The sequence below is a fragment of the Egretta garzetta genome, unplaced genomic scaffold, assembly GCF_000687185.1.
Source record: "Egretta garzetta isolate BGI_Z169 unplaced genomic scaffold, ASM68718v1 scaffold360, whole genome shotgun sequence".
NCBI lineage: Eukaryota > Metazoa > Chordata > Aves > Pelecaniformes > Ardeidae > Egretta > Egretta garzetta.
Genome location: NW_009258261.1, coordinates 2100045 through 2109215, shown reverse-complemented (window position 1 = coordinate 2109215; position 9171 = coordinate 2100045). Strand labels below are relative to the sequence as shown.

At 45.0% G+C, this 9171-nt stretch overlaps 2 protein-coding genes across 2 annotated transcripts in view; one reads left to right on the top strand and one right to left on the bottom strand.

Annotated features, from left to right (window-relative positions):
- MRPS5 (mitochondrial ribosomal protein S5) overlaps nucleotides 1-4296 on the top strand; it is a 76784-nt gene extending 72488 nt beyond the window's left edge. The window contains exons 11-12 of the mRNA XM_035895552.1: nucleotides 2114-2250; nucleotides 3703-4296. Of these exons, the coding sequence (XP_035751445.1) occupies nucleotides 2114-2250; nucleotides 3703-3927 (362 nt within the window). The 3' untranslated portion in view covers nucleotides 3928-4296. The remainder of the gene's footprint in view (nucleotides 1-2113; nucleotides 2251-3702) is intronic.
- Nucleotides 561-9171, bottom strand: part of MAL (mal, T cell differentiation protein) — a 14489-nt gene continuing 5878 nt past the window's right edge. Inside the window, exons 5-6 of the mRNA XM_009643428.2 lie at nucleotides 1407-1449; nucleotides 561-1250 (exon numbers count right to left, since the gene is read on the bottom strand). The gene's annotated coding sequence lies outside the window, so the exon portion shown is untranslated. The remainder of the gene's footprint in view (nucleotides 1251-1406; nucleotides 1450-9171) is intronic.

The following is a 9171-nucleotide window of genomic DNA, read 5'->3' as shown; positions in this document are numbered from 1 at the left end:
ATTCAGCAGCAAGACTGTCCCACAGAGTGGACTAATCAATAATCTGGCTTTTCAGCTTTTAAGTAAGATACATTAGAACTATCGCAATCCAATTTTTAAAGATTAATAGAGCTAGGCCACATGAAACAAATCTCTCTGGGGAACGAGAGAGCAAAATTAGACTCCTCAAAAAATAACTCCTCCATTAAAATCTGGCAAGTCTAAGAAACCATTTGCAATTAATGCTAATGTACTATAATTATGCATTGGAGCTAATATAACACACTATGATGAAGATGGATGCAGATGACATGCAAACCTCTGTTGTGTTTGTGGATTTTGAAATATGCTTCTCTCCTCCCCACTAAGCTACAAATTTTAAGTTGTTACAGTTCAGGCTTTTGTAATTTGGCCTGTGGTTTTCACAGACACACACAAACTTTTTTTGATGATTGTATGTATTGCTTTGACCAGTAAGTTGAAAGCAAATGAGTGTTGCAACACTCATTTGTTCTTTGAGCTTGAGTAAAATAATTGTTTTTTCTAGAAATACAGATAATATTTTGCTGTCTTTCCAATGTAGTTTTAGCTCCGAGGAGTCTATGTTACCTGCTTTATTTGCATTCCCTGTCTTTGATGTTCTGCAGTAACAAAGTGTAATTCATGCCAGTGGCTGGGCCAGGAGGAAGGAAGCGATGTACAGTACTTTGATAATCTGTGCTGTCTTGCTCTCTTGTTAGTGCATGGCATTCTGCTAGCTTTTGTAACCTGAAGAGGACAGGCATAACTTTTTCATGGCTAGTGGCTGTTGTATTTTGCATAGGCTGTGAAGCTGGTGAATTGCTGTTGCTGAGTCATGAGGCACATTTTGGAGATCAACTGCAAAAGGTCAATTTGGTATAAGTGGGTGCAATGATGCCTTCCTCAATTTGCAGGCAGCTTCAGTACCACTTTCACTGCTCAAAAGCTTTGATTACCAAGAGCTGAATAAAATAAAAATGTGGTAGGTTGGCTACCCAAAAGAGTTGGGATATTTGGCTACCCAAAGCAGCAAGAGACACCAGTGCCAGCAGCCACTCACCTGCTTTCCCAGCACCTCTGTGTTTTGACCAGACCCTTCTGTTGGAGTATTATTGCCCCCAGACTTTCTTGGACTTCTCTTTTTCTTCCCTCCCCAAATTCTCTGCCTGCTCGGTGTCTTGATAGAGGTCTTGAGCACAATTTCAGGCTTTGAGAGGGCACTGTAGGCCTCTCATCCAGCAGCAGTCTCCCTGGGAATGAGAGACACTGACATTGCTTCTACTGCAGGGTCCTTCTGTAAGGAAGCCTGAAGGACAGCAATGCTTGAGCATACCAGTCGTTTTGAGCAGTAACTTCACCACAGGAGACCAGTTTGAATCCCTCCATGTGTGTGAACCAGGACTTACCATTGTTAGGAGTTACTGAAGCCGTTATTCAGCAGTTGGTAACCTGAAATTGCAAAGGAAGTGGTTTTGAAGCTATGTTGGTACTGCTTTTTAGAAGAGACAGTCTTGGTCAGGATCCAGTTACATTTAGATCCTCTCCCCTTGTAATGGCTTCTTTTTAATACTCTTTTAAGCAAACTTGTTGCCTGGCTTCTCTGCTATTTTTTTATTATTATTATTAATAATAATTTTAGTTTTGGGAAGTACTTGTGTGTTATTTTTCTGGTGAGTGGAAGAAAGAAATTTCTTTTTAATTGGTGAATGCTCTCAGGGTGGTGGGGTGTGTTTGTAGAAGGCTCTTCTAAAGCTGCCAGTGGTACTTCTAAGGAATACTACCCAAACCTGTGGTATTAAACAACTCTTCAGGTTGCTTTTTTAATGGGTTTAGGTTTTCAGTTAATAGGTGGTGACATTTTCATTTGGTTTTGCAATACGTTAAATAAGGTATATTTAATATAAAAAAGCCATGATCTTTATGTTAGCGCAGCTGCAAGGACTGGGAATAATGGTCTTCCTAGAATGGTTTTGCCATTTTTAAGAAATAATGTGTTCTAACATGCTAGGTAACAAAAATAACTAAGAGGAGGTCTTAGTTCTCTCCTCTTTCTTAGCTAAGTTGTATTCTTACAAATAATCGCATAATGCTAATTTATATTTTTTTTCCCTAGGGTATGGTCTTCATTGCCACCGAGCTATCATCACCATCTGCAAGCTAATTGGCATTAAAGACATGTACGCCAAGGTTTCTGGATCCAAAAACTTGATTAACATTACCAGAGCTCTCTTTAAAGGCTTGACACAACAGGTAGGTTGCACTCTCAGTGGTTCTGTACGTTAGGTTGAAGGACAGAATGGGATTGATATTGTAATAGTTTGTGGACAAACAGTTTCTATTCTAGGCTTAAAATGAAGTAATTTTCCAAAGAGCAAACAAAATCAGCATGTGAGTAATTCCGCAGCAGTTGTATGGAGTTTTCCAGTCAGAAACAGCTGTATGTAACTCTGCCTGTTCCACAGCCATGTGCCTCCAGGGGACGTCTGAATTTCTGGGCTTTCATTTATAATTTTGGTGACATCTGAAAAATCATGGGCAGAGGAAGTTGCGGCCAAGCTTTGGTTGCTGCTGTTTGTCTGCATTCTAAGTTTTCATTGCCTAAGGACCGAACATCACAGCTGCTTCTATTGCTAGTAGTATAATCAAGATCTCTGAAAGAAGTCAGGGAGGTGGTGTCATGACCTCTAACTCAAAGTGCTCATGATGGAGATGTTTCTGTCTGAGCCAGCTGTCTGTAGTTGATGGAAAGATCCAACACACAGCGTTTCATCTGACTTCCTTTGAACACCAGCCTTAGGATGAGTCAGTCCTTGGAAATTCCTGGTTATCTCATTTGGTCGTAAAGTCTTGGTAGCTGCCAGGATTTAGCTGCTTACATTTCCAATATAGCCCTGCAAAGCTGTAGTTGTCAAATCTGTCACCCCGTCCCAGCCAACTTTTTCAGTTTAGCCTCTGGAGGGGAGGGGGTTATGATCCTCTTTGCCTAATGAGGTAGTTACAGATGCTTATCAGTATCTGAGGTTAATCAGACTTGAGGAAGTCTGTCATATTTTCGATGCATTGTCTCTGAGAAGTCTTCCACGGAATGAATAGAAGAAGGGCCTGCTGTATAGATACTGCTTTGAGACATGTGCACTCGATATCTTTTCTTGACTGCCCTAAATGGGAAAATTTTCCTATTGCCAGTAGACATTTATTCTGTAAAGTCTGAGTGTTAACAAAACAACTTGTATGCAAGGAAGAGGTATAGTTGAAAATAATCTTAAATTCATATCATTATATTAACTAGTATTACCTGTCAGGGCAGTAATAAGCACTTTACTGTTGTCAAAGCAAAATTTATATCCATATAAAGACATAAAAACATTACTGCACATTACTAACATGCCAGTATGCATCCTGATTAGCAGGATGTGCCTTTTCTGGCCAGATCCTTTCCAGAAACTGGTTCCTCTAGGATGATATTGTAATGCTAGCATATCTGCAGTCCAGCTACCTGAATTTGTACTGCTTATGCAGTTGACTCATTTGAAACCCATGAGGACGAGCCTGATGAGTCGTTTAATTTACACAGTGTTAAAACTGTTTATTAGTAAATTACTTTTTTTTTTTCGTACCCTGTATACAATGTAGAGTTTGACCTGAAGTAAACAAACACTGTGTATCATTGCTTTGATTGTCTTTTCTCTTTCCTACTCCCAGGAGACTCACCAACAGTTAGCAAACCAGAAGAGCCTCTGTGTAGTGGAGTTCCGGGAGGAGCAGGGCCCTCTGCCCATCGTTGTGGCACTGCCTGAGGGGACTGTCCGTGAGGATCCTGAGCCTGAAGATGATGTTCCAGACACAAAGCTGGAATGGAGTGAGGTGAAAGAAGCTCAGGGAATGAAGAAATCGCCCTGGGTGAATGTCAGACGGACAGTATGGTGAAAGCTTCAGTCCCTTTGTCTCCTCTTCTCAGAGATGCAACTGGGAAAGCCCAGCCCAAATGGACAGGTTTGTCTAGGCTTACATTTCAGAGGAGGGCACCAGTAGCTCTCTCATGCCATTCATATTGCTGCTTTCATTGCTACCATGCAGTAACACTGTTTGCTTTCCCACAATCCTTCTGACCACTGTTTGACTAGGGACGTTCAGATGGAGACAGCCAGTGAACATGACTTGACTTCAAGCATGTATCAACTTGATTCTTGAAGATGATGTTTAATCAACAGACCCCATGTTTCTTTCATAAGCTCTTGGGAAACTACTGAAAAGATAAGATTGTGAAAGCAATAAAAAATCCTCAGAATGAGTTCAGTGTGGGTTTGTTGGGGTCTTTTTTTGCAAAATGCCAGTGTCTGGGAGATCTTGAACCAAGCCACAGTAGTTGGGAGCTAACGTGTGCACTCTCCATCTCCCTCCCTAGGCTCACTCATTATGGTGGGGGAATTGTCAAATCAGGAAGTAGAAGTTGTGTGGCGGGGGGAAAGGGAGGCAAGGTGATGGTGGGCAACAGCTGGAGTTGCACAAGCACTATTCATGCAAGTGGGGGAATTCCCCAAATGAGGCAGAGCCCAAATATCTGAGGACAGTCACCCCACAGTCTCCTGCAGGATATTGCAGTGTTTTGACTGGCATTGTAAGTCCAGTGCAAAACTGCAATCCAGCCTTTCTTACAGTACTGTCCTCTGCGTGTGTGCTAGGACCTAACTTCATTTTCTGCCAATTTGGTACCGAGGACAGTAGAGTCTTGGACCCTACCCAGAACTCAAAGTGCTACAGCTGTCAGAGGATTAAAGGAGAAAGAGAAGGTCCATGATATGCACCAGCTTCTGACTGGAGATGGAGTAAACCCCTTCACATGGCAGATCCCCAGCTGAAGTACATAGAGGTATGTGCTAGATGCTAGATTAACTAACTCACTTGTTGGTGGATCACCCAGGTCCCACCAGAAGATAAACAGCCCCTGCATCCACATGCTCTACCTGGCAACTCCATGTTTTTGTTTGGTGTATAAAGTATTAGAGCAATCCAGGCTATAAAACAAGTCAGGATTTAACTTCTGTGCCTCCTAGTCTGTGAGTGCTTGTCATGGCATTCCTCTGTAAGCTAAAAGATTCTTGTCCCGCCTATTTTGTTAGTACAGGAGAATGTACTTTAGAAATACTTCGAGACCAGCCTGGGAATTTACATTTGTAATTCTGATGTTAAAGACATTTAGGAGGAATATTTTGCATTGATTTCCACTCAGGTTTCTAAAGACAGCAGTTGCGAATATACAAACAGGCATGGTGAATTTAATTGAGTTGTATCTTGCTCTGGTAATGAAAATTCTAATTTAAAGGTGTCATGCCCTGCCAGGCAAGGCGGGAGAGGTGACTCAGGTTGCTTTAAATTCCTTAGGACAGTTGGGTGGCAGCGAAACTCTGGCTTTTCCCTTGACCCCTCCTTGGTCACTCGGTAATTTCTTTCTCGCTGCTAGTGCAGGTGAAACAACACATCATTCTCGGTGGGTCTTTTCTCCATCAGCCAAAGCACTGGGAAGTGTCTGACTGACTTCTAGCTGGTACCTCCAAGAGAATGCACACAAGCCTTACAGGTCCACCTTGTGTGCTAGTAGAAGTGAGGAGCTGCAAGATAAGGAAGCGGCAGGGTGAACGTCATTGCTTTCTTTAAGTTCCGAAAAGGCAAATGTAGTAACCAGCAGTCTGCCTCTTTCCCCAAGGTCTGCACACCAGCTACACTTGCACCCGCTCACATGAGGGTCTTCAGCGCTCCTCTGCTTTGCCTCTGCTCTTGGAGGAGGTTTAGGGCTCTTCTCAGACCCACAGGACAGTAACTCATGTTTGAGCATTTCCGGGCTCAGGTACAAGGCATTTCCATCCCTATCTTCAAAGCAAATGGGGTTTCAGTGCTTGATGCTATTAGCGCAAGGGAGATTAAGGAGGATGAAGGGGCCATGGTCTCAGTGCAAAGATCAGAGGTGGGGAGCAGACCATGGTTGGGTCAGGAGAGGGGGAGGCAGACTGAGCCGGCCATGAATCAGGCTCTGCCACAGACCCACATGGAGCTTTGATCCCTCCATAGAAGTAAACTTTTGTGGGTTTCCCATTTTTACAAGGTTGTTCATAGTAATACAGATGCTTGTACAGATGTTTTACTCAGCATACAGTTTGCTCATCACTCACAGATAAAGCTGGCTGTAAAATGAGAAACATCAGAAACTCCTGCGTTTTCTGTGGAGCTGGCCTTCCTTTTCTATTAAGTGTCTCTGCTTTCAGACTAAGCAAATTCTTCTGCAGTTCTCACTGGAGGCAAGGTATTCAATATACAAATATTTGGGGAACAGCTAATATCGTGGTTAAGAAGCTATTAAACAAGTACCACCAAGATTACAATCTGAGCGTAGTTAATGACTGATATGTCTGCACACTTGCTTTTATCACAGGAGCTGAGGTTTTGACCACCTTCAAGTGGATAGTTTGTTTTAACGGAAGTCTAATTACCTGCTCTCTAGAGTAGATGCTTGCAGCCCTCTTGTTTTGCTGAGGAAGCTGGAGGAGAAGAGCAGAGGTGGAAACTCCAGCTACGCTACCAGTTGAAAGCTGGTGGTGGATGTGGGACTGCAAAAGGCCCACGCCTTTTAACAGTGTGATGGGACTTGTAAATGCTCTGAAAAAAGGGCCAGTCTGTGGGTTTTTAAATGGGCTGCACTATTTAGCTACATCTGCAGTGGAGGGGGAGGATGAATGAGATGGCATGAGGAGGGTGCTTTTGGAGATCTGGTGCCAGCCTGGGGGTGGGGTGGGGATCTGGAAATGCCTGAGCAAATGCAGAGCCTGGGATGGAGCATCCCTATGTACTGGGAGCAGCTCTGCAGGTAAGAACTGCAAAAGTGCCTTGTGGTCAACAAACTGCGAGGGCCAACTGCATGCAAGCAGCACTCAGCAGAGGTAGCTGTCTCACCTTCTGGGGAGCCATGCTAATATGCAATTAATGCCAGACAAGTATCTCCATGCCCAATATTTCCAGTGGAGCGACAGCAAATTCTCAGGGCTCTCTGTGGGGATGAGGCCTGGTGTGTATACGGTAGATGGTTTGTAGGTCCTGGGAGATGCTTGGAGCTCTGGGCCGCATCTCTCCCTTCAGAAGCACTGAGGTGTGCCATTTTCTAGGCAGCTGCCTTGGGCTGCCCAGCTTCCACGGCATGTGGGGCTTCACGGCTGTAGTGAGACAGTAAGATGGCTGGGCATGATGGGCAGTGGAGACCTCAGGGCGCTTTTTGTTTCATTTTCTTTTTTTCTTTTTTTTTTTTTTCATCTTTCCACCATGCAGGGAACACGCATATTGCTGCAACTCACCTGGCACCTCTCAGGTGCAATTCATCAGCCTGGTGCAACAAAGCCACACCTCACCCTGTCACTGTCCTGTGCTGGGGCCCAGCAGCCCTGTGCAAACAGGGACACTCATTCACCTGTAAGCTGTTCAGCTGCGTGGAGTTGAAACCCTCCCCGTGTGGCCCCCAACTTCAAAGTTGCAGCACTGCTTTGTATCAATTCATTTGGATGCAAAACCCTGTGGTGGCCCTTCTCTCTGCCCAGCCCTTCCCAGGCAAAGACTTGGCCCAGGTTACACTGGGGCCACAGGCCCACCCTCCCTCCCAGTGTCCACACCCTTCTCTCCACCCAGTCCCCGGCTGCACTGGGGCTCATGAGCACTCCCATGCCAGCAGCACCCGGCTGGGTTTTTCCAGTGCTGGTTTACAGCAAGGTTATGCTAACGCTGGAGGGAGGTATCTCAGCAAATCGGGTGCGGCCAGAAGGAAAGGCACACGCAGGTGAACTAGTGCAGACTGGTGTAAACTGGTGTGTGGCCGGGAAGGGAAAAGAAAAGGGCAAAGCAAGGCAGGAAGAATTGGGGAGGAGAGATGGGAGCCCTGCCAAGACACAGGCTGCAATTGTGATGGCCACAAGGCACAGGGATGTGGATGTGAGGGGACAGGACCTGGTGCAGAGGTGCTGGCCACACCTGGGTGCAGAAGGTAGACAGAGATTATCGCATCCCAGGGTCCAGGCTATGACCACAAATGTCTGCCTAAGCAGAAAGGTGGCTTTGCGTTTTAATGCTAAATTCAGGTGCATTAATAGAAGCAGGGCAAATCTGGGAACCAAACCCCACCCACCCCACCCCATGATGACGTGATGTTGAAACCAGTTTCAAATGTTAAACCTTCAGAACCAAGTGCCATTGTGCAAAGTCACTGTGAGTTCCCTCCCTGCTCTGAAAAAGGGTTACTTTTTCCAACTCTGTTGCCATCAGCTTGCTTTGTCACACTAACACAAGCAAAACATGTCAGGCTGGTTTTCAGCAAGGAAAAAAACAAGGGAAAAAAATCATAGAATCATAGAATGTTTTGGGGTGGAAGGGACCCCTAGAGGTCATCTAGTCCAACCCCCCCTGCAGGAGCAGGGACACCGCTAACTAGATCAGGTTGCTCAGAGCCCCATCCAACCTGGCCTTGAATGCTTCCAAATCAAATGTTTTCCTCACATTCCAATTAAAAATCCTCACACACATCCCCCTGGCTCTGAAGCAATGGATGTCTCCAAGTCAACTTTTATTTCCCTTCCATTCTCTGGACTGTTATTATCCTGGAACTTCAGACTTAAAACAGAAGCATTTTTTTTTTGCCCCACAAGCTGAAAGGGCTAATTTGGTACCACTGTTTATAAGGCACCTTAACATGTGAAAACACCCATTCTTGGATCTAAAGCCCATTTAAATTAACTCACAGTCATGGTTTAACACCAGTCAGCAACTGAGCCCCACACAGCCAGTGGCTCACTCCCCCAGTGGGATGGGGGAGGGAATCTGAAGGGTAAAAGTGAGAAAACTCGTGGGTTGAGATAACAACAGTTTAATAGGTAAAGCAAAACCCACGCACACAAGCAAAGTGAAACAAGGAATTCATTCACTACTTCCCATCGGCAGGCAGGGGTTCAGCCATCTCCAGGACAGCAGGGCTGCATCACACGTAACGGTTACTTGGGAAGACAAAAGCCATCACTCCAAATGTTCCCCCTTCTTTCTTCCCTCCCCACAGCTTACATACTGAGCATGACATCATATGGTATAGGATACCCCTTTGGTCAGTTGGGGTCAGCTGTCCTGGCTGTACCCCCTCCCAGCTTC